Source organism: Puntigrus tetrazona, chromosome 7 (genome assembly GCF_018831695.1).
Source record: "Puntigrus tetrazona isolate hp1 chromosome 7, ASM1883169v1, whole genome shotgun sequence".
Taxonomy (NCBI): domain Eukaryota; kingdom Metazoa; phylum Chordata; class Actinopteri; order Cypriniformes; family Cyprinidae; genus Puntigrus; species Puntigrus tetrazona.
Genome location: NC_056705.1, coordinates 39913951 through 39938950, shown reverse-complemented (window position 1 = coordinate 39938950; position 25000 = coordinate 39913951). Strand labels below are relative to the sequence as shown.

The 25000-nt window shown below is 38.3% G+C and overlaps 1 protein-coding gene across 8 annotated transcripts in view; it reads left to right on the top strand.

Annotated features, from left to right (window-relative positions):
• Positions 1–25000, top strand: part of LOC122348703 (multiple PDZ domain protein) — a 65027-nt gene that overhangs the window by 39386 nt on the left and 641 nt on the right. For 2 of the 8 annotated variants that reach the window (XM_043244477.1, XM_043244475.1), the window contains 27 exons: positions 1003–1089; positions 1175–1270; positions 2354–2531; positions 3502–3612; positions 5474–5563; positions 7143–7205; positions 8066–8086; positions 10440–10511; positions 11236–11392; positions 12867–13063; positions 14600–14691; positions 14767–14839; positions 15424–15477; positions 15557–15649; positions 16441–16579; positions 16677–16822; positions 18023–18106; positions 18176–18369; positions 19450–19597; positions 19880–19966; positions 20351–20432; positions 20513–20550; positions 20640–20762; positions 20852–20956; positions 21431–21519; positions 22570–22693; positions 23178–25000. The exon at positions 23178–25000 is cut by the window's right edge and continues 641 nt beyond it. In XM_043244477.1, coding sequence (XP_043100412.1) covers positions 1003–1089; positions 1175–1270; positions 2354–2531; positions 3502–3612; positions 5474–5563; positions 7143–7205; positions 8066–8086; positions 10440–10511; positions 11236–11392; positions 12867–13063; positions 14600–14691; positions 14767–14839; positions 15424–15477; positions 15557–15649; positions 16441–16579; positions 16677–16822; positions 18023–18106; positions 18176–18369; positions 19450–19597; positions 19880–19966; positions 20351–20432; positions 20513–20550; positions 20640–20762; positions 20852–20956; positions 21431–21519; positions 22570–22693; positions 23178–23324 — 2890 coding nt within the window. In that variant the 3' untranslated portion in view covers positions 23325–25000. The remainder of the gene's footprint in view (positions 1–1002; positions 1090–1174; positions 1271–2353; positions 2532–3501; positions 3613–5473; positions 5564–7142; positions 7206–8065; positions 8087–10439; positions 10512–11235; positions 11393–12866; positions 13064–14599; positions 14692–14766; positions 14840–15423; positions 15478–15556; positions 15650–16440; positions 16580–16676; positions 16823–18022; positions 18107–18175; positions 18370–19449; positions 19598–19879; positions 19967–20350; positions 20433–20512; positions 20551–20639; positions 20763–20851; positions 20957–21430; positions 21520–22569; positions 22694–23177) is intronic. The other 6 variants (XM_043244478.1, XM_043244476.1, XM_043244480.1 and 3 more) reach the window with 6 other exon arrangements.

The window sequence follows — 25000 nt, the reverse complement described above, 5'->3', positions numbered from 1 at the left end:
CACTCACATTCCAGTCAGACTCAAGGATGCTGTGTTTCCTGATCAAGCAGTGTTTGAGCAGGTTGTTGTTTCCTTGGTAACATGCATTCACGTCCTCGAGAGGCTGTCGTTCATCGTTAACATTCCGGGCCGTCATTTCCTCCTAACATCTTGTGTATTGTGTTGTTCATCTTTTGACTAACATCTCTCTCTCTCATGTCAATGATTTGATTTCCAGCCATCGATTCTTGTTCATTAATGAAGCGCTTTCCCTGAACGTGTGGATAATGAATATTTGATTCGCATCGATGTGCCTTGACTCCTAATGTCTTGATATCTCCACCTGCATGCATGAATCGTTCAAAACGAGGTTTGATTTTCCTCCATTAGATCTGTCATCTTCACTTACAATCAACTGATGAGGCAAACAAACAATTTCTGTTTTGACTCCTGATCCGGAAACATGAAAATTCAACCTAAATTATCCGTTTTGTGGGTTTGGATTTTTTTTGATGCAATGCAAAAGAAAAAGAAAAACGTCTAGTTGTGGGACATTCATTCACTAACCTGTAAAACACCGGCTGCTGTTGACAATCACATGATTAATTATTTCGCCTCGGGCAGAGATAGGCAGGCTATATTAAAACAATGCCAGTTAAACACAATTGACTGCATTTGTTGCATTTGGGTAACACTTCAGAATAGGTAACACTTGTTAACTATCACGTTTCCCTCAATAAATTCTTAATTTGCTGCTTATTAATAGTTAGTAATTAAGTTTTAATTAGTTCCAATAAATGGCTAATATTCTACTAATATGCATGCAAATAAGCACTGTGAACTGTGAAATAAAGTGTTTTGCGTTTCTGGAAGCTATTTTCTATAGCAATAAAGTCACAAATGCTGTTGATTGGGCTTAATTTGGAATAGTCCTTTGGCGTTTGATTCCCGCCGTGTTGATGACAGGTCTGATGAGTCAAATGTCATCGTGAGCTCATGAATCATGTGACTGCGTGTGTGCAGAATCACGTATGTTCCTGCAGAATATTTGGAGGAATACAGGGCGAGCCAGCAGCTCCAGGTTGGCGATCTCTCTGATGGCACTCAACAGTATGTACTACTCTCACACTTCATGCTGTTAGCTCTCTCTGACTTGTAGAGGCAAAAAATGGGAGCTTTGTGTTTATGTGTTTAGTCAGACGGTCTCAGATCTTCCAGAGAGAGAGGATGGAGAAGGACAGGAGAGTGAACGACAGACAGCAGCTTCCAGCAACTGGAATCTACCACGGAGGTGGGAACAGACAAGTGTGACTGAAAAACAAGGACACATCTGTTAGGAATGCATATGTATTAGAAACCAGTTTGTGTTCGTATTCTTAGTATACTTCCTCTTGGACTCTATGGCAGCCCTTAAAACCATTGGAACAAAATTTGGTGCATTCATTAGGGAAGGTCTAAACATCAATCTGACCAATTTTGGGCTCTTTCTCTTAAACACTCTAGCGCCACCGTAAGTTTAAATTTGGGCTTTTCATACAACCATATGACCTTTTTACAGTTTTCCGATTTTTTATAAAATATGCTGTGTGCTATAAACAGTTTATATATTTATAGCACTGTGTGCTGTAAACAGCATATTGAAACATATTGATTATTATGTTAATAATATATAATATCTATCCATCCATTCTCCATACTATATGTCTTATGAAGGATCACATACATTTTGCATTTTCTTGCAACTTAAAGTGCATTTGTATTGCTGTTATGGTTTTTTTTCTGTCCAAAATATATTCAAACAATATGATGCACATGTTGTAAAACATGCTATGGATAGTGCCATGTATTTATCAAAACAAGATTCAATAAATACATAAATAGAATTGGCAAAAAATTTTAACTCTGCATTATATATTCTTTACCCTACATCTTTCCAAATTCCACCATATTGCACGTCCATCATTTGGATCATTGTCTATGTCTGAAATTCGCCATCACATGTGACGTTTGTTCATTCATATTTTTCCCACCAAATATTGGCTCAGTATTGGATCAAATATAGTTTTTTCAAACCATGCCTGAATGTTTCTGAATGTACACTTTACATTGCTGATTCAGTGGCTAAAGCTCTTGGCTTATGATGTGGCACTGCCACATGGCACTGAATCCGTACCTCCTGTAATTTGTCATTTCAGTTTTTAACAAATCTTGGAAAATACATATTTAAGGCACATTTGATACTGTGTGTTCAGAGGGTGGAATCTTGATGATGAGACACTCATCAATGAAGACAACCGTGAGAAAGTCGTGAAAATGCATTGATTAAATTGACATTACTGAATGTTAATCTAATGTTCTGTGTGTGTTTGCTCAGAGTGGAGTTGCACAGGGAAGCCGGGAAGTCTCTGGGCATCAGCATCGTTGGTGGGCGGGGCATGGGCAGCCGCCTTAGCAACGGGGAAGTGATGCGGGGCATCTTTATCAAACACATCCTTGAGGACAGTCCAGCGGGACGCAACGGCACACTGAAGACAGGAGACAGGATTTTAGAGGTACACACACCCACTTAGCTATTTATTACAGCACAACGATGTAAAATTAATTACGTTTATAAATTATTATTAATACATTAAGAGAATACAAGTCTAGATTAAAATGATAAAGGTTATAAATTGAGGTCACATTGTTTTCATTAATGAAGACATATTATGCCCCTTTTTACAAGTCTCTGGTGTCCCCAGAATGTGTCTGTGAAGTTTTAACTCAAAATACCCTACATATCTTTTATTATATCATTTTGAATATTGCTATTTTGAGTGGAAACTGAAAAGCACTGATTTCCATGCCTGTTTCCTTAAATGTAAATGAGCTTAAAAAATGAATAAAAATTATACAAGTTTAAGTTTACATTAAAGTAAATGCACTGTACCAAAATTGAAAAAAGTAACAACATATTTTAAAATTGCAACAATATAAAAGCCATTTGTCTAATTATGTTCTGAATTTGAAATGTTTTAAATCACAAAAATACTGTAGTATACTGCACTATTAACATACGCTACTAAAGCACATGTAAAGCACTTAATTGTCATTTTAACTTTAACTTGTTTTATTCAGTATTACATTTTAAAGTTAATATATTTTAAACGTCTAAACTGCAACAGTATAATGTACAGATTTAAGTAAAAACTTTGTCATAATTACAGCAGAAATGCAGGAAATGCCTTAAAATATTTGCCCTATCCATTCTATCTCTACTCATGCTCTGTATACAAATTCACTTTCAATTCACTTTGCAATTGTTTAAAACTTAATTGTTTTAAATTTACTTTCATTTGTCAAATGTCTGTTTGATTTTAATTATTAAAAGGCGCCGCTAGTTTACAGCCTGTCTAGTTGATTGGGTGGCACATTTTTGGCAGGTTTTGGGCTACACACCTGCCATTCAGTCCAGTAATGACCTTGAGCGGTCTCTTTCTCTCTGTGTGTGTGTGTGTGTGTGTGTGTGTGTGTGTGAGACAGGTGGGCGGAGTGGATCTGCGTGACGCCAGTCATGAGCAGGCGGTGGAGGCCATCCGAAACGCTGCAAACCCCGTGATGTTTCTGGTGCAGAGCATCGTTCACAGAGACAGGGTCAGTATCAGACACACAAGACAAACATCTGCTGAGGCGTCCATTTATAGATGCTGTTTAACACACGTAACTGCTGCAGACTAACTCCGGCTGGGCGATATATAGCTTTAACTCAATATGACACTTTATAAAAAATACTACTTTCTCCAAAATGTTCATTTAAATTTGAATACGCTCAATAAAATCTATTTATATTCTGTTGACTAGGGCCGTCCCAGACTAAGGATTTTTCTGGTCGACCATTAGTCAATCATTTTAAGCATTAGTCGACTAATCGCACGATTATTAATAAACCATTCAAATCGTTATTATGAGCCTTTAATTGCCTATAGCCTAATTAGTGCTCAAGGTAGAAGCAATGATTATCGATGTGAGATTGCATTAGCGTTTTAATAATTTAATAATGTTTTCGACTCGTTGTCTCTTCGGTAATGATGCGTCTGTATGCATGCTTCATGTTCATCTATAGATACGTTTTTAATGTCTGTAAAGCAGAGTTACATGCAGTGTTTTCTGCAGCTAATAAAAATTGGGTTGACCAAGCCTTGTCTGGCGATTAGTCGACTATTAGGGACAGCCCTACTGTTCACAATATGACGATGGCTGTATATCTTAGTATTTGTTGTATTTGCAGTGTTTTATGCCATCAGAGGAATATATTTTTAATCAAATAGTCACTGATGAAAAGTATATTCTAAACATGTAATGCAATAAAAATCTAGTTTATTTTTGCAAAAGGAACACAAATTATTTATTCATACACATTTATTTATTTAAACTGACCAATATAACAATATAATAAAATAATAAAAAAGACTAGCATACCTACTATGGAAAAATATACTTTGAATAATAAATTGCAATAAAATAAAATGAATTATACATTGATATAAAATGCACTTTGCTGAACCTGATCCACTTAAATGGGACTTAATTACATTAAGTTCATAATTCTATTTTTTCTACTACTGAAACAGTAATATATAACTTGTTTGTTATGTATTGAAATATATGTGTAAAATATATCAACTTTAAATGTAATAAGCAATGTACTTTGAAACAGTTTTAAAAAGTGCAATCAAAAATGTCAAATTAAGGGCGATACTTCAAAGCAGTCATGGATAGGTTTTAAACCAATTGATGAAAACAGTTTAGATGAATAAAAATGAAGCTTACCGACTGTAACACAAGTTGTTTTAATCATTAAAACGTCTTAACGCTCTTTGAAAAAGCCTAATGACCAGCTATGAAGCATGTTAAAATCACTACAGTGTTGCTTAATTTGATATTATCAGCAGAGTGCTTTGAATATATTTGAAGTCTTTAATATATATCGCCCAGCACTAACACGAACTATAACTGCTTTAGTGCTCTTTGCATCTGTCTCTCGCTCTCCGCCTCATCTCTCTCTCTGTCTGTCTGTCTATCAGACCGACTCTCTGTATAGTTTTGATTCACCTCCTGTCATAGAGAAATACGGGACGGTTTTAAAATGCGTCCCTGTGCCAAAGTGTCAGGTAATTTCTGCTCGGCCCTCTTATCTCCGCTCCCAGCATCCCTCATTCAGCACGGCTTAGCCTTAAGATTTGCCAGTAAGTCAACTTAAACACATTTACCAATGAGATTAAATAAGTAACGCTTCTTTTATGGCTCTCCAAAGTTCAACTGTTTCTCCGTTAACGTCTCGAGACACGTCCTCCGCTTAGTTTGATTTACCCGCAGGCCTCCTTTTTCAATAACGGCACATCTAGTTTACATATTAGATGTTTTAATGACTCGTCCCGCAGGATGAAATGTGTTTAAGCTGATATACTGGCGCAGGGTGATGCTGGCTTGCTAACCTTCTCTGTTGTGCTTGTAGAAACCTCCAGTAGCCCTGCTACAGCTGAAGCGCTCAGAGCAAGCCCTCCATCCTTACCCCGAACCCTGCTTTGCATACAAACCCCTGCAGGTTAGACGGAGACGTGTGTGTGTGTGTGTGTGAGTGTGTGTGTGAGTGTGTGTGTGTGTGTGTGAAAGAGAGAGAAAGACGTGTTTAATGGTTATCAAGTGGTACATTCTAGAAAACTCTTCCTTGTTTTCTCAAGGTTTGTGGTCCATTTGGAAAGTTTTGTGGGTTTAGTCTAAATCTACGCTAGCCGTAAAATACTCTGTAGAACAAAAATGTCCCTTTGAAAAAGAATCGTGCTGAATTGCATTGAATGCGCGCTTGTAGTGTACTTCAGATCTCAAAAGAATATTTTTCATGGCTTTGCAGATAATATCACTTAAAAGCCGCTTAAGTAACTTACTGTTTCTCAACACGCTTAAGTAGGCATTTAAAAAGAGCATTTTGTAATAACGTAATGTACAACCTTTTGTCTTGCTTTAAACTAAGAGATTGGTTTCTTTTAAAGACAATCAGCAGATTATTACTGAAGCATTTTAAAAAAATAAGTGTAAAACAAGTTTACAGTAAATGCGCCGTAGCAAAATATTTTTTTTACAAAAAGAAAAAAATCTGTGAATTAATTGAAATGGTTTCTAATTGGGATGAGTACTAAAATATGTGATGTGTGGGGAAAAAGCAATTAAAAAATAGCACTTGACACTTAACAGTGCACTTAATTTGGTGTCTTGACTAACATACTAAAGCACGTAATTATCATTTTAACTGTAGTGTTTTATCCGATACATTATAAAGTTGATATATTTTCAACAGTGTAATTTAAACTTGTGTAAGTACAGATAGATTTAAGTACCTAATGTAACAAAAAGTATATTTTTGTTTATCATAATGCATTCAGCAGTACTTGAACTATATTTCAACAAAATGTTTCAACAAACATTAAATGTGAAGACATACTTAAGTCATACTTAAGTGATGCACTTAAGTCCTACCTAAGAAGTACTTAAGTCCTGCTTAAGTGAATGCACTTATGTCCTGCTTAAGATGTACTTAAGTGGGTCAAAAAAAGTGTAAAAATAATGTTAAACTATACAACTCTTTTATTGTACAAGACTTCCGAAAGCATTCGCGCTTAAGCATGTCATTCACATAATAAGTACTCTATTACAGTACTCCCTTACAGTAAAGGCACTCCATACAGTATTTAATGCATTGCGACAATATTGCACGTCTGAAACATGTTAAGTATCTCTGCGGACCGAAGTCTCGTATCGAGGCGCCTGTTAAGTCCGGCTCCCTGCGGTCTGTCCTTCTCTTCATCAGACCTTTATGAAGTGTCCGTGTCCAGATGTGTGGTAATGATCCGTGCCTCATTCCCGCCCAGCAGATGTCTCTCTGCAGATGGCTCTTAAAAAGTAGCTTTGTTTCAATGGCACTGAACAACAAGCACAAAACACGAGGGGGGATCCGCAGCCATAAAGAGAGACATTCATTACCGTGCAGGACTTCAGTTCAGATCTTCAGACCCACAGAGAGCCTGTCCATGACATTAGAGTTTAATGACGTTACTGAGGTCGTGCAGAGATGGTTTTTGTGGGACTGTGTTTAAAGAGGACTCTTCTTGAATTTTTAATAACGGCAGACTTCTGCGCTGGATGCAGTGGAGGACATTTCAGCCTTCAGTCTGAAGAGCGGCGCTGAGAAGGTGAGTCAGTGAGTAGTTCACCGGAAATGACATTTGTGTCGGTGATTACTCTAAAACACAAATCACACAACGAGCGCTTTTCATTTTCATTTTGCATTTTTACAGATTTATGTTTATGTTTTATTTTTTCAGTTTAAGTCATTTGAAATATTTTTGTTTCATTTAGGTAGCGGTATAATCAAAACACCTGACTGATAATATTTTTTTAATCACTTCAATCATTTATTAATTTAATTAGGAGTTCAGTTTAATATTATTTAATTTTGTATGTTTCATGAGCTTGTAATTTTTATTTAAATTTAATGTATTTTGAAATATTATTTATAATTATTTAAATACTTGCAATACTAAATTATTTGTGTATTTTCTTTCCTTTTAGTAATGAATTTCTGGTTTTTACTTTTCTTTACCAAGTTTAGATTATCCCATTTAATCTTTATATTTTGTTTTACTTTAGCGTTAATTAAATTATACACTTTTAGCTCTTCATTTGAAAAAGATATATAATATTAATATGTATATATATTATTTTTATTTTATTTTATTTTTTTGCAATGCTCTAGGATCTGTAAATCTAGCAAAAAAAAATACTTAGAAATTATCTTAAATTATAATTTCTATGATATTTTGTCAGATGATTTGAATTGGGCTGGAGGGTGAGGAACTAATGTCCGTTTTCCTTTGAACTCTCTCTCAGAAGCACAGTGTTCTCTAACAGTCTGTCAGTTTAAGTCCTGGTTATTTCACAGATGTAATTGTGCGAGAAAGTGGAATATGAAGTTATGCTTGAGGAAGAGTTTCCGTAATCACGGAAAAAAGAGTTTTACTATTGTGATTTTTTTTTTTTTTTTTTTTTTCAGGCTCGGAGAAGTCACGGAAATGTCTGTAATAGGATTTCTCTAGTTATGCATTTTAGAGCGAGTGAGCGTAAATGCCTTTGTTGCGCGTGCTACTGGCTAATAACAGTTTTCTATAGATGCTAGGCTAAGGGAGTGGCCTTTTTGTCAACTATGATAACCATGCTATACGATTTTACCCGGTAGCTAATAGAAATGAATAAGGCTTCAGAATGAATTGATTAATGAAAGGTGGTGCTCAGAATCTCGGAGGTGGTGAACCTGGGACGTCCAGAGACGTGCTCGATCACTGTAAACAAAACTTTGTTTGCTAGCGAAACCCTGGGCACTCAGACTCGGCCAGTCTGATTAGCGATGCATATTTAAACCAACCGGTACGGTTTCTGCATGCATTATGCTTCCGGCGCCGTGTGAACGATCCCAAGCCATGCCTTCTGAGAACAGTCTGCTAACTACTATTATTATAATCTCTGCGGCGTGTGTTATCTACACCATGCACGGAATGTGAATTTCTGTAATGCTGCATGTGTTATTTTAGTATTATTAGTACACTTTTATAGTATTTACTGTTAAACTTTACTTTAAGGTGTCCTTGATACACTGTTATTATACATTTAAGGACTGACTTGCATGTAAGTGTTTCTAATACTAGGCACATGCGATGTGTATCGAGGAAACCTTAGTGTTACCGTATTTATTCATATTTTGAAATCACTTTTTTTTACTTTAATGTTTAGTCATTTTGTTTTGAGCTTCTGTCGCTTTTGTGAGCTTTTGTTGTTATTAAATATTTTTATTTAGCTTTCATTTATTTTTATTTCCTACTTTAAGTAATTTCAGTTCACTTATTATTAGTTTAATTGTCTGTCTAACTGTTTTTGATTAAATGTTTGTTTTTATTATATATATATATATATATATATATATATATATATATATATATATATATATATATATATATATAATTTTTCTTTTCTTTTTTGCCCTGTTGTCCAGAGCAGATTTTGTGCTGTAAATGTGTTCTGCTGTAGTTAGTCTGAATAAGCACTTGCTATCCCTCTTTCCTCTCTCTCTCTCTCTCTCTCTCTCTCTCTCTCTCTCTCTCTCTCTCTCTCTCTCTCTCTCTCTCTCTCTCTCTCTCTCTCTCTCTCTCTCTCTCTCTCTCTCTCTCTCTCTCTCTCTCTGTCTCTCTCTCTCTCTCTCTCTCTCTCTCTCTCTCTCTCTCTCTCTCTCTCTCTCTCTCTCTCTCTCTCTCTCTCTCTCTCTCTCTCTCTCTCTCTCTCTCTCTCTCTCTCTCTCTCTCTCTCTCTCTCTCTCTCTCTCTCTCTCTCTCTCTCTCTCTCTCTCTCTCTCTCTCTCTCTCTCTCTCTCTCTCTCTCTCTCTCTCTCTCTCTCTCTGTCTCTCTCTCTCTCTCTCTCTCTCTCTCTCTCTGTCTCTCTCTCTGTCTGTCTCTCTCTCTCTGTCTCTCTCTCTCTCTCTCTCTCTCTCTCTCTCTCTCTCTCTCTCTCTCTCTCTCTCTCTCTCTCTCTCTCTCTCTCTCTCTCTCTCTCTCTCTCTCTCTCTCTCTCTCTCTCTCTCTCTCTCTCTCTCTCTCTCTCTCTCTCTCTCTCTCTCTCTCTCTCTCTCTCTCTCTCTCTCTCTCTCTCTCTCTCTCTCTCTCTCTCTCTCTCTCTCTCTCTCTCTCTCTCTCTCTCTCTCTCTCTCTCTCTCTCTCTCTCTCTCTCTCTCTCTCTCTCTCTCTCTCTCTCTCTCTCTCTCTCTCTCTCTCTCTCTCTCTCTCTCTCTCTCTCTCTCTCTCTCTCTCTCTCTCTCTCTCTCTCTCTCTCTCTCTCTCTCTCTCTCTCTCTCTCTCTCTCTCTCTCTCTCTCTCTCTCTCTCTCTCTCTCTCTCTCTCTCTCTCTCTCTCTCTCTCTCTCTCTCTGTCTCTCTCTCTCTCTCTCTCTCTCTCTCTCTCTCTCTCTCTCTCTCTCTCTCTCTCTCTCTCTCTCTCTCTCTCTCTCTCTCTCTCTCTCTCTCTCTCTCTCTCTCTCTCTCTCTCTCTCTCTCTCTCTCTCTCTCTCTCTCTCTCTCTCTCTCTCTCTCTCTCTCTCTCTCTCTCTCTCTCTCTCTCTCTCTCTCTCTCTCTCTCTCTCTCTCTCTCTCTCTCTCTCTCTCTCTCTCTCTCTCTCTCTCTCTCTCTCTCTCTCTCTCTCTCTCTCTCTCTCTCTCTCTCTCTCTCTCTCTCTCTCTCTCTCTCTCTCTCTCTCTCTCTCTCTCTCTCTCTCTCTCTCTCTCTCTCTCTCTCTCTGTCTCTCTCTCTCTCTCTCTGTCTCTGTCTCTCTCTCTCTCTCTCTTCTCTTTGTCTCACCGGTGCTGGTTATTCTCTGTTTTCTGTAGGCCGTTGACACTCACAGTAGACCTTTCCTCCGTCTGTGTCCGACTAATCCTTTCACTCCTACACCGTTTAAGGTTTGTGTCTGTGTGTGTGTGTGTGTGTGTGTGTGTTGTGTTTCCTCTCCCAACAATATGCATGCATCAAATTCCAGAACATCAGCATATATACACACACACACATAGCATAGCACTATGGTAACAAAATTTTATTAAAAAAAATAAAATAAATTATAAATAAAGATTACATAGTTATTATATAGTTTCAAGTAATATTAGAAATGATATTTGTGATATTTATGATATTTTCATTACTCCGTGCAACACAGAAGGAGATGTTTAGTAGAATGTTTTTCCATGCCGTAGCAGCTGTTAAACTCCAACAAGGAATAAAATACATGACAAAAGCAATGTTGTGTCAAGAACAGACCAAGGCGTAAAGAGCAGCATGAACATTCTGCTAAACATCTCCTTCCTGTTTTGTTCTGCAAAAAAAGTTTTGGAACAACTACTTATGTACAGTAACCATACGTTACAGAGTAATATTGTTCCGTAATCTCAATTTTACGCTGATGTTCATTAAAAAGAAACATGAATTTAGCAGGTTTTCACAGAACAGCAGCATGTCTTGTTTGTGGGTTCTTCATGCCGAGAAATGAAGAACAGATTAATGTGTTAAATGTGATTTTGATTACATTACGCTTCGTATTTCACGGGTTTAATGAAGGATGCCCTTCTGACAGATGACGTGCTAATTGGATAGAAATCCTATCTAGTTTAACTCGTTTTATTTCTAAAACAGCTGAATCGAGAGGAGGGGAAAGGCTTCCTGTCGCTGCCGGTCGTTCCGCATGTCGGGGAAACCGACTCCGACACGCTGACTGAGATTCCCGACAGACTCCCGCTGCGCAGCGCCGGTCCTGATGAGGAAGACGAGGATGAGTACGGATACAGCTGGAGTGAGTGTCACGTTCGCTGTAACACACCGCGGCCAGCAGAGGGCTGCACCACATTCAGACACACTGCTGCTTTAAAAGACGACAGTAACGCTTTAATTTACGGTCGCACCTATTAGTTGTTTATTAGCACGCCCATTACTAGAATATTAGCCATTTATGCCTTATTCTACATCCCTGATCTTACCCAACACCTAAACTAAAGGAGCAAATGAAGAAAGTGAGGGAGAAGTCGTAGCGTTACCTATTCTAAAGTGTTCATTAAAAGTGTTTATTACGGAATTAATATACTTGGACGTAAGGTTACTCTTTATTACTGTGTCTTTGTTACAGTTTATGTACTAAGTTATAATAAATAATTACATATACTCGCTGTTGATGTTTTAGGTTTAGGGTTAGTTGCATCTAGTGCATACTTTGTGTATAATGTGTTTAAAAAGGGCACTGTAAAATAAAGTGTTGCCAGATACGCTGTGTAAGCTTAACACTTAAGTATTTGAAGTCTTAACTGCATGTTCAAATTAAAATGTGTTTAGTGTAAATTCATATTAAACTCAACTATTTTAACTTTAAAGTGTTTTAATATCCACTTAAGTAGGACATATGTATCTTTATATGAAATTTCATAATTCTATTCTTTTTGTTGAACTACAGATTAATGTACTGACATTAGCATTTAAATATACTTCTATGTGGTTTCTATTGCAACACATGGTGTGTTTAAATGTTTTTGTATTGATTAATTTGCAATTTGTAAAATACATTAATTTCATTAAGTCAACTTTGATATTTTTAGACACCATGAATGTAAACTAAAATGCACTTTTAACATACTATCTTTGTTTTTAAAAATGTATTTATTTACCACTTATATTACGAGTATACTATATTATAAAAAATGGTTTTATGTACAAGTGATAACTAAATACACTTAAAAACAAAGATAATATGTTAAAAGTACATTTTATTTCATGGTGTCTCAAAATAGCTCAGTTAAGTACACATGATTATAAGTTTATTTTAAGAAGCACTAAAGATTCATTTTTAGTATATTAAGTACCAAATTAGTGCACGAAATTAGAGAATTTTAATTACATTATTGAAGTGTACTGGGGACATTCAGTACTTTACTTGCGCTTTAGTTTGTTGGTCAGCACTTAAGTGTGCTTCTTAAAAAATTGCAAAAGACTATTAAAACAAAATGTTTAACTTGACATCATTACAAAGCGCAAACATTTTAACAAACTTAGTATTTAAGTTTACTTAAAAAGTGTACTTAAGTGTGTTTAAGCCTCTGAAGTGGCTTTAAAAAAAGGTTTAAAAGATTTTAAGGTGCACATTCAGTACAGTTAAGCACACTTCTTTTTCAGTTTGCTGTACTGAATTATTAGACTGCAGTTGCAGTAATCCTACAGATTGCAAGTGTAATTAACAAGTAAAAGTGTCTAACCGCAGGTGTGTGTGTGTGTGTGAGAAGAGAAGGTAACGGAGCGGTACGGGCGTTTACCCGGTGAGCTGCACATGATCGATCTGGAGAAGGGTCGTACAGGTTTGGGTTTGAGTCTGGCCGGGAACCGAGACCGTTCACGCATGAGTGTGTTTGTGGTGGGCATCGATCCCAGCGGAGCCGCCGGCCGAGACGGACACATCGTGGTGGGAGATGAACTACTAGAGGTGAGAAAAAAGAGTAAAGAGTACTTATCATGTACTTTAAAAGAACATACTAAAGTGTAAACTGAATGTAACATTCTTACTTATTTGCATATTATTGGCATTTGCAGTTTTTAATGCAAATGATTTTGACTCACTTAATTACATATTCAAATATAGCATTATAATTACTTTTGTTGTTTTTGAAATAGGGTTAAAGACAAGCATTTATGCTCAAATAAAATATACTGTCATGTATATTTCAATCTAAAATATACTGCATCCCAAAACATCACATGCCGACTGTTTTTGTGTATATAATATATGCGTGTCATTTTAATATGTATTTATTGGCCCTTAAGAAAAAATGTCCAGTATATATATTTACAGTAGTAACAACTAATTATATTTGATTATATGATCGAATTAAACACATCCATGTCATGTCAGCAAGTATAAAAATCAGCCATCTGTTAATTATATTAATTACTCAACAGCAGGCCGCTTTTTACCACAAATAATATATTCTTTCATTATATAAAAGCTGCTCCTTTAATTATTTTAAACAAAAATCATAAAGAAGACCTTTGTTTAAAAAGACATGCATTCATTTTAGAGGTTCTCATTTGATTTTTAAATCTTAAAATATTAGATCAAGTCTTGAAAAGTGATACGCTGTGCTTTTGTACCATCTAGTGGTTCAGATGAAAATAATATTAAAGGCACCTTAAGCCACATTAACTATATTTTTATAACGTACCTTTCTTAAATATATATGCACATGCATTTGTGCGTATTGATATATGCATAATAAATATTCACAGTTTGACAGTCTTAACATCTATTGTTATTTTGGATGTGATTAATCGTCGCCCAGCACTAATAAAATACTAATTAAAATCGTTTGTACGCAGCAAAAGATTATCAGATCAACGATTTCTAAAAATAAAAGTTGAGAGTGAAATTTGTATTGGGCATTGTAACAAAGCACACTCTTTAAAAGTCTGCTTAAGCGTGTTAAGAAACGGGTGGAAAACAAGTACGCTTCCATAATGTAATTAAAATGCATTTTGTACTTAATATACTAAAAATGAGACGCCATGAATATGAACTAATGCATTTTTATGCACTTTTAACGTACCTGTTTTAACGTATCTGTTTTTAAAAATTTATTTAGTTACGACTTGAAACCATCTTTCATACAATAGTACACTCAAGTGTGCTACAAGTGATAACTAAATACACAAAGATAGCGTGTTAAAAGTGTATTTTACTGTAGTATATATTTATGGTCTCAAAAGAGTACACTTAGATGATCTTGAGTTTATCTTAAGAAGCACTAAAGATTCATTTTTAGCATATTTAGTACAAAATTAGTGCGTGGAAATAGAGCACTTTAATTACATTATGGAAGTGTGCTTGTTTTTTTACCTGAGGTGTCTTTCTTTAAGGCACTTAAACGGCCTTCCGTTTAATTAACACTGTATTATTATCTGCGAGGTTTTCTTTTAAGTGCACGCACAGTTCAGCACAGATTGACTCTTCTGGATGTCTCGGCAGATAAACGGACAGGTTCTGTACGGCCGCAGTCATCAGAACGCCTCCTCCATCATTAAAAGCGCTCCTTCGAGGGTCAAGATCATCTTCATCCGGTAGGTGGAAGGTCGCGGCCCGTAGGTGTTGATCTGGGGAGACTGCAGGCTGACGCGTGACGTGTGTGTTTTCAGGAACACTGAGGCTCTGAGTCAGATGGCAGTCGGGCCGATGAAGGAGACGGACTCACCGGACACACACACGCAGGTGAACGCTTAAGTGCGATGTAGTCAAAGAAGTGCTCTTAATTGTAACGCACTTGTAGTGTACTTCACGTCTGAAAAGCATATTTTAAAAAATGTTACTTTAATATTAATGAAATAAAAGGTCACTTAAGACACTTAAGTGACCTTTTATTTTGATATGTTGACTAATACACTTAAGTGCAATTTTAACCATAGTAATTAATGCATTTTAAATTCGCTAAAATCACTTTGGCGGTATTTTAACCATATTTCGAAGACAATTTAAAGACATTGCATTAACGTCTCGCTTAAGCGGGTCGAAAAAGCACAGATTCAACTAATCGCGTGTGATTATAAACAATAATTTCTTTATTTTGGCAGTTCAATTACGTGTCTGAAAAAGCACTGTTAGGTTCACGCTTAAGTATATCTTTCATATCCAGTGCAGATTTTATAAATGATTATTTATTAGCTCGTCCCTTCCTCCATGCCAAAGCGTCCTGTCTCGTTTCCAAATGCATTTTCTGCTTTTGAAAGCTGCTCTGTTATCAGACGGCTGCGCTTCGAATGCTTCTTACAAAAAAATCGTTTCTTCTGCCTCCACAGACGGAGACGTCGGGCTCAGCAGTAGACGTGATCCAGCGAGCGACTCTTCCTGTGGTGCGGCGCTCCTCTGACTCCCTGCTTGTGTGCTTTCTCTGTCTGCGCCGGCGACGTTCACTGTTTTTTCTGTCTGAAGGAGGACGGAGGGCCGGGTTTGGTGCTGAAGGAGGATGACGGCCGGAGCGGATGCCTCGTCGAGAGCGTGGACGAGAGCGGAGCAGCCGGAAGGGTACGAATCACTGCCCTGCCTCGATGTTTCTGATGCTCAGCCTGTGAGATGTGCATCGCATCGATTAATTGTGCTTGTGTTTTAGGGAAGCAAACATTTCACTATATATATTTATGCGTGTCTTTTTATGTTAATAGAGTAATTATTCATTCTTATTTACAGTTTTAATACCATTATTTTTTAGGTTTGTGTTATTCAGAGTAAAAAAAATCATGATTTTGGTTTTGAGTGAATAATAACTCTTGAGCTCAGATAATTTTGTATAATCTCAAAGTCAAAGAAGAACTGGAAAGGCGATTTTGTGAATGTAAATAATTCATAAAAAGAAGTCACGCTTATTGTGTGTGTTTCAGTGTGCAAAGAAATGATAAAATATAGAAATATTTTCATCCAGCGAGGGTGCATTAAACTGAGGTACATTTATAATGTCACACAAGATTTGTTTCAAATAAACAGTGTTTTTTTTAACTTTCTGTTCATCAGTGCTAAAATATAAAATGCACAAAAATATTGGGCGGCTGTTTTTAACGCTGTTAATAATCATAAATATTTCTTTAGCACAAAATCTGCATATTAGAGTGATTTCTAAAGTATCACGTGACATCAAAGACTAATGGTGCTGAATTAATATTTTAAATAAATAATAATTGCAATTATATTGTTCAGTTTTTACAATTTTATAATATTTAATTTAGTTGTAACTAATAAATGAAGCCTTGGTGAGCAGAAGAGACAGAAACATGAAAAAAATCCTTAAAATGTAACGCAAATAGTGTTTATTATTCCTCCAGAAATCCCAGCAATCAGTGAAACTCACCGCCTGCGCTGACTCCGCCTCCCAACCCTCCTCGTCCAATCAGATGTGCTCGGACGATGGAGGCGGCCTGCCGCTGGTTTCCCTGACATCGTCGGAGATGGAGCCAATCAGGAGTGAGAGGGGCGGGGTCTGGGGGGGGTTAAAGGAGAACAGAGCGGAAGTTTGTTATTGAATAAATCAGAAGCTGATCTCGTGATTGCTGTGCTGCAGATTCGAGCAGATGTTCAACCCCGGCGACACTGGCGTCTGATCCGGCGACGTGTCCCATCATCCCCGGCTGTGAGACCACTATAGAGATCTGCAAGGGCAGAACGGGACTGGGGCTGAGCATCGTGGGCGGCTGTGACACGCTGCTGGTAAAGAAACCCAAACCAGGAATCCAACTCAAAAATAACAAACCTTTTTAACATTTAAAAATGTACACGTGTACAAATGTACATCTCTGCTGTTGCTTTCGGTTGTGGCTAATTCAAGTCATATTTTAAGTCGTGTCGGATGTGTTAAACTTCAAATGAATATAAAAGTAAAATACTATAAAAATAAATGCTAATTTAAAATATGAATAAAACCAAAAAAAGAAATAAAAAGCTAATACAAATGGCAAAAGCATTAAAAAAGAAAATTCATAAGAAAATGTAAATTCAATAAATGTAAAAGAATTTTAATTCAGTATATTAATATATATATATATATATATATATATATATATATATATATATATATATATATATATATATATATATATATTTTTTTATATATTTTTTTTCAATGGAAACTAAACAGAAATATAAAGAAACAAGAAGTAATAAAAAAATGACAAAAGTACATTATAAAATGGCCAAACAATAAATGAAAATCTAAAAATAAAAGCTCAAATTCTTAATAAAGACTGTAATGGTATATAAATAATACTAGAATAGTACATATCAGTACATCAAAATAAGAGTAAGATATTATTAAAAAATAATTGTTTGAAACAGACAGGCGTCAAACAGGACAAACAGATGTATAAGAGGCGAGGCAATAACAAAATCCAGAAACAGGCGAAGGTCAGGTCAGGCAGCAAACAAACACGGTATCCAAAGACAGGCAGGGTCAAAACCAGGGAAACAAGAACTCAGAAAACACAAGAAAACTCCTACAACAGTCTTTATAGTCCTCAGACAGGAAGTAGCAGCAGAGGGAGTGATCGCAGATCACCCAGAGGTAAGAGCTCCCTCTGCTGGCTTGGTGACAATTTCACATTATTACAGAAGTCACTTTTTAAAAGTGTTAAGAAACAGTCATGAAAGTGTCTCTGTGAGGTGGCCTTTTTATTTTAATAATATATGTGACCCAGAAGCACAAAAGCATTAATAAAGGGTTCGTTTTTCAAAATTAAGATGCCATTAAGGTACAACTGAGGATGGAAAACTAAAAGTCTAAAGTCGTCCAAATGATATGTTTTGATATGTTTACAAAATGTCTTCTTGGAACATAATCTATACTTAATAATTATTTTTGGTACGAAAAAAGTTGAATTCAATGCAATCAAGCAGACTTCTGCGTGTGTTCAGGGCACTATAATAATTCACGAGGTGTACGAGGAGGGAGCAGCGTCTAAAGACGGCCGTCTGTGGGCAGGAGATCAGATCCTGGAGGTAACGTCACGACTCTTCTGACCGGCTCTTGATTCGACGGCAGCTTCATGGTCTCGCGTTGTCTCTCAGGTGAACGGTATAGATCTGCGCGTGGCGACTCACGACGAGGCCATCAATGTCCTGCGGCAGACTCCTCAGCGCGTGCGTCTGGCCGTCTTCAGAGACGAGGGCCAGTATAAAGAGGAGGAGCTGTGGGACTCGCTGAGCGTCGAGCTTCAGAAGAAACCAGGCCACGGCCTCGGGCTCAGCATCATCGGCAGAAGGTACTGGTTGAAGCTACTAGTCAGTGTGGATTGAGGTAAACGGTTACCTGGGGATGTTGAGCATTCCGTATTAAATCTGTGTGCGGTTATTTTAGCATCTTTTATCTAGAAATGCATTTAAATACGTTTAGGATGTTGCTGATTGGAAATGAAAATAAATCATCACACAGATGGATGCCAAACGGACACCTTTTTGCGCGAATTGTCTCTGAGGCACTGGCTGTCGCTAAATTATAAAGCGTGTAACGAGCATGAAGTTAAAACAGCAGTGAAAACATCTCGATGAAATGACTTGGGTTATAACATCCTTAATGGGGTCCACTTGTAGAAAAATACTCGCTTCCAAAATAATACTGTAGAAGAATATACTTGAATGCTAATTGCAATTGGTTGCAAATGTTTTAAACGCAATTAGCTGAACTTTTCGGATTTTATGACTTAAGTACATTTCAATATGCGTTGCCAAATGCACTGTGGAAAATAGCATTTTTGGTTACGCTTTATTTTAAGGCGCCCTTGTGACTGTGTAATTATATATATTTGAGTACTGAGTAACAATATTACTGTATATGGTTAGGATTAGGGTTTAGCATATACATATCAAACGTATTAAATATGGTAATAGAAATATAATCATTGTAATATAAAATGCAAGGCTACTCGGGAGACTTTCCTGGCCGTTTCTGGACGCGCTTAAAGGAACACTCCACTTTTTTTTGACAATAGGCTCGTTCTCCGTCTCCCACACAGTTATTAAGACTGGCGGAAAATGAAAGTTGTGGTTTTAGGAACTATACTCTGATTCAAAGAAGTTCGCCGTCGTCCATTTCATTTTCCGCCGGTCTTAGTACACTATACGACTCCAGAAGAGACAAGTTTTAAATAGGAAAAATATTGAAACTCTGGTCATTTTTGAGTGTGATGCTACCGGTCCAATCGGATTCAATGATCTATGCTAAGCTATGCTAAAATTACTAACCCTGAGATCGGCCGAATGGATTCATAAACGTCATTTTTTTAATACTTTTTGAAGTATACTGCATTCAGTCCAGTGAAGCGCTCCGTGTGTCTTTGTCTCAGGAGTGACACCGGCGTGTTTGTGTCGGACATCGTGAAGGGTGGAGCGGTGGAGAGCGACGGCCGGCTGATGCAGGGAGATCAGATCCTCTCGGTTAACGGCGAGGACGTTCGCTCGGCCACTCAGGAGTACGTGGCTGCGCTGCTCAAGGTGAACGACAGAGCCGCTCGGTTAACGCACATAACGCAAAATTAAAGATGAAAAATACTACTAATAATAATAATAATTAGCCGACATCTAACGGAACGGTTTCAATGCTGTGTCATCGATTGTTTATGTTGCTACGGGTGGTTGCTAAGGGCGTTGCATTGGGTGAGGCAGCCATAGAATAAAACACAGCTGCTGTCCAATCAGAATCCAGGAATGGAACTAATTGTTTAATATATATGTGTGTGTGTGTGTGTGTGTGTGTGTGCGTGTGTTTTCGCTCAGAGCTGTGCGGGTCCAATCAGTCTGGAGGTGGGTCGTTTCAAGGCTGGGCCGTTCCACTCCGAGCGCCGTCTGTCCCAGAGCAGTCAGGTCAGACCCCCGAAGATCACCTCCCAAGAAAAACACAGTTTGTGCTTGATCACTGACCTCTGTGACTACGCCAGAGTTATTTTGGTTTATTATACTGACATTTAGAATTGATTTATGATCATGTACATCCACGGTACGCTTTTTACGGTCACCGCATTGCATAAAAACGCAAAAAAGAATATATAAAACTGCAATATAAAAATGTAAGTGTTTGCGTAAAACACTAAATTACAATTATAGCATGCTAAAATATAGTACTGTAGTGAGTTAAACGTGAGTTAGTCATTTTTTCCCAGCTATATTTGAATAATAATACATTTCAGTAATAAATGTTAACCACCGCAAGCCCGAGATGTGGTTTGAAGAGTCTCTGTGTGTTTCCAGATCAGCGAGACGGGCAGCGGGAAAGTCACTCCTCACTCCAGCTCCGCAGCTTCCCTCGGAGACGCCGAGAAAACACACGAACGTAAGAACACACCGCAGCCCACCCGGTAAAACATCTCCACATTAAATCCGTTCTTCAACCTCTCGTTTCTTGCCTCGCAGTGCTGGAGAAAGACATCCGGACGGTGGAGTTCACAAAGGTCAGCTACACTTGAGACGCACTTTTGCTTCCTGCTCGCTTGTTGTTTTCTCAGTGGGTGACGGGCGTGTGTGTGTGTGTGTGTGTCAGGGCCCGTCTGACTCTCTGGGCATCAGTATAGCAGGAGGGGTCGGCAGTCCTCTGGGTGACGTGCCCATATTCATCGCCATGATGAACCCCAGCGGCCTGGCGGCTCAGACACAGAAGCTCTGGGTGAGTGCGTGTCTAACACCTGAACCGGTTCATCTGTCAGTCACATCCTCTCATGTGTGTGTGTGTGTGTGTGTGTGTGTGTGTGTTAGATTGGAGACAGGATCGTGTCCATCTGTGGAAACTCAACAGAAGGCATGACCCACAATAAAGCCGTTTCACTGCTGAAGAACACGACGGGCATCATTCAGCTGCAGGTACCACAGTGTCAAATCAGATCTTTAGTCATGTTTTCTGACTCTTAGCTGCATGTTTATAGCAATTAAATGAAACGCATTATAGCTTACATTCATATTAAATGCAATTAGATCGATTTTCATTGGTGTTTTTAAGACCTTTTCTGTCTTTAAAGCATATGCTTGTCCGTGCTTAAACCGTATTTCAGTGTTGTTTTTGTTTAAACTTTTGTCTTGCATTTCAATATATTTGTAATCGCACATTAGCGATGATTTATAGGCTATAAAGCGTTTCGAAAATATGAGCTTTAAATGTATAATTGTATAACGCTACAGTTAAAATGTTAACCAAGTGCTTTACATGTGCTTTAGTTACATCCAAATAAGTGTAATTGTTCTTATAATAGCGGTAACGTTTGAGTACACTTCATGTGTGTGTGTGTGTGTGTGTGTGTGTGTGTGTGTGTGTGTGTGTGTGTGTGCGTGCACGCGCAGGTCATCGCAGGCGACACATCGGTCACCGGGCCGTCAGCGGAGCAGACCGCAGGACTCACGGCCAGCAGCATTTTCCACGATGACCTGGGGTTCGTTCAACGAAAAAAACTGAAAATAACGTGCCAGACGTGAACAGAAACTGATTTTATTGAGTCGAAGGAATAACGCGTGGTTCCTTTCTGTATTCGGTCGCCTTCATAAAATACAGGTCGTGTGAAAAAAGCGGCTTCCCAGAGATGACCAGAAAAATAACAGGATCGAATGTAGAAATATAGCGACTCTTAAAGACAACAGTGTCGTTATGAATGATATTTTTCTCTCGTTTTATTATCTGCAGTGTTTGCCTCATCATCGTTTATTCCTGACACGAGCTTTCATACAAATAGATTCTGGACACAGACAGTATTTGTATGTTTGCATATTTTTTCGGCTATGATCTTTTTATAACTTTTTCCGACTCTGCACAAATTACGGGAGTGACCTTCATACAAACTCTATGCGTGAGGTTTTCAAAAACCCGGTAATATTTCCATTCATCCATCATGAAAAGTCCATTAAAAAGTGAAAAAGCATTAGCATCCAACGCACCACGAATAACTCCTAAAGATCCTGCTTCCGTCCGGAGCAACATTACGGATGCTAAATACGGTTATTGTAACATCTGGGGAGAAAATGAAAGATTCTTGGTCGAGTTTCAGGGAATTATTCATGGTTTGTATTGTGAATGAAATCAGAACGAACCGTAAACGCACGGCACAGATTACGCTGACGTCTGACAATGCTTTTTAAAAACGTTCAGTCAAAATATCAGATTATTTGTAGCGCAATCTCATGACGACAAACAATTTGTTGCCGCTTTTCGGAAACAGAAAAACTGAAAATGCATAGAAAATGCATTGGGGGAAAAGGTGAATGAATGAACTGTTGCCATGAGTCGATGAAAGCTTACTCTGCCGTTAGCGTCGTTTCGGCACAAACATAGGAAAAAAAATCATTGCATGTGCATTGAACGATCGATAGTGGCAAAAATGTAATTATCAGGTAATATACAACCAGGTCATTTTCCTAATTTTGCATTTTGCGAATCTAGATCGACGCTATTAATGCCATCGTGTGTGTGTGTGTGTGTGTGTGTGCAGCCCTCCTCAGTGTAAGAGCATCAGTCTGGAGCGAGGACCCGACGGACTGGGCTTCAGCATCGTGGGGGGCTTCGGGAGCCCTCACGGAGACCTGCCCATCTACGTCAAAACCGTCTTCAGCAAGGTACCGCCAGAGAGTGTATGCCATGATACACACACTCACTCACTCACTCACTCACTCACTCACTCATGCACACACACACACACACACACACACACACACACTCACTCACTCGCGCACACACACACACTCACTCACTCATGCACACACACACACACACACTCACTCACTCGCATGCACACACACACACACACACACACACACACACACACACACACACACACACACTCACTCACACTCACACACACACACACACACACTCACTCACTCGCACACACACACACACACACACACTCACTCACTCACTCACTCACACACACACACACACTCACTCACTCACTCGCGCACACACACTCACTCACTCGCGCACACACACACACACACACACACACACACACACACACACACACACACACACACACACTCACTCACACACACTCACTCACACACACGCGGCAGATAGTAATGCGTCTGTGTGTGTGTCCAGGGGGCCGCGGCGGAGGACGGGCGTCTGAAGCGCGGAGATCAAATCATCGCCGTTAACGGCCAGAGTCTGGAGGGAGTCACTCACGAGGAGGCCGTGTGTATCCTGAAGAAAACCAAAGGAACGGTCACACTCACTGTGCTCTCATGAACACACACACACACACGGTCGTTTAAACACTGGATGACGGTGCTTGATGCTCACACCTGGCGACGGTGTGTTTCGATAACAAGAAAACGCTCAAATATCTCTTTCCCGTCGGTTTCCGCGCAGTTCGCCAAAAATCTTCTCAATGCAAAACGCTAAAAATTAATAAACAAATCTGACCAATTTAATAGTTCACATCAATTTCTGCTCCGTCAGCGATCGGTGTGACCCAAAAATATATTCAGACGTGAATAATTTCAAGCATAAAGGTGTAATAACTACCGTTTGTCAAAAAACACAGGAAGCACAAACTCTACTAGATGAATGGTTTTCTGTGAACAGCCCAGAAGGCAAATCTTCATTTTTGACTAAACTCTAGAGTTCGTAAGTTTTCACGCGTGTCATGTTTTAGTCTCTTTGGTGATTTTTGCAAATTTTTCACATTTGAAGAAGAAATAATTGAAGCAGCGTTTGTTGAAAGTCCCCACAACACAACAGGAGTGTTAAAAACGAGTCTTTCCCAACACCGCTGATGTTGGTCAGTGACATTTTGTGCTATTTATAGCGAAAACATAGTGATATAACACGATATAGAATATCATCTCGATCTTTAGGACGTGAAAGAAAGTAGAGCTTCTTATGATCGAAGGATCTCAATGTGCGTTTACACGCTAATGTCAGGAAAAAGGAAAAAATGATGAACAAAAAAAATGGCAATAACGTTCTCAATACTTTAAACAGCAAAACCACAGAAGAAGAAATGATGAAAGTGACTTCTTCTGGATACACTCACACTGAAACACCTTTGCTTCTTAAAGAAAACTTATTTTATATAGAACAGAAGTTGATATTGTAGAAACCGTGAGTGTGTGTGTGTGTGTGTGTGTGTGTGTGAGAGAGAGAGACGAGCGTCAGTGCATTTAATGACCTTTCTGAAGTTTTGCCTTCGTCTGCTGCTGGATGTAGAACGAGCTACTGTGATCTATTTTGTGATATTGTCGTTTTCCTCTGATCGTACAGTATTGGATTTCACTACAAACACAAATAAAAGTGACCTTCAGCACACAAACGTCAGGTTGGCGTGATCCCTTTTTATTTGACAGATTTAAGGGTCAGCTCTCCCCCAAAAGGAGAATCCTGTCTTGAATTCCTCTCCTCCCGTGATGAAGGGGTTTTTTCGGACGTGACGGAGAGTAATTAACGACAGCTTTTTTCATTTTGGGGTGAACTAACTACATTATGCATTACAATCATTTGTGTGATGAAAAAAACAAAGGGGAAAATACAAATATAAATCATCGTTTACTTCCGTCATCATTCGTCAAAGGCTTTTTTCTCCCCCCTCAAGTCTGTTCATTTTCCAAGATACAAAAAACCAGCCCAGCTGTGTTTCTGGGTCTGTTATGTAAGAGATGCAGCGTTCGGAAGAGAGACTGTAGCTGTTTTTAATCTGGTTATTTCTATGGCACTTCTATGCATGCATACAACTGGTTTCGTCCTTCACATCCCGTGCAGACGAGGTCAGGTCAGTTTAAGGCACAGGAGACGACGACCTCTGAACTTCACTTTCAATTGAACTACAAATCTGACCACATTTCAGCTGAATGTCAAACTATAAAATAAAATAAAATAAAATGAATAAAGCATATTTATAAAGCATTGCTTAATTCTTTGAAAAA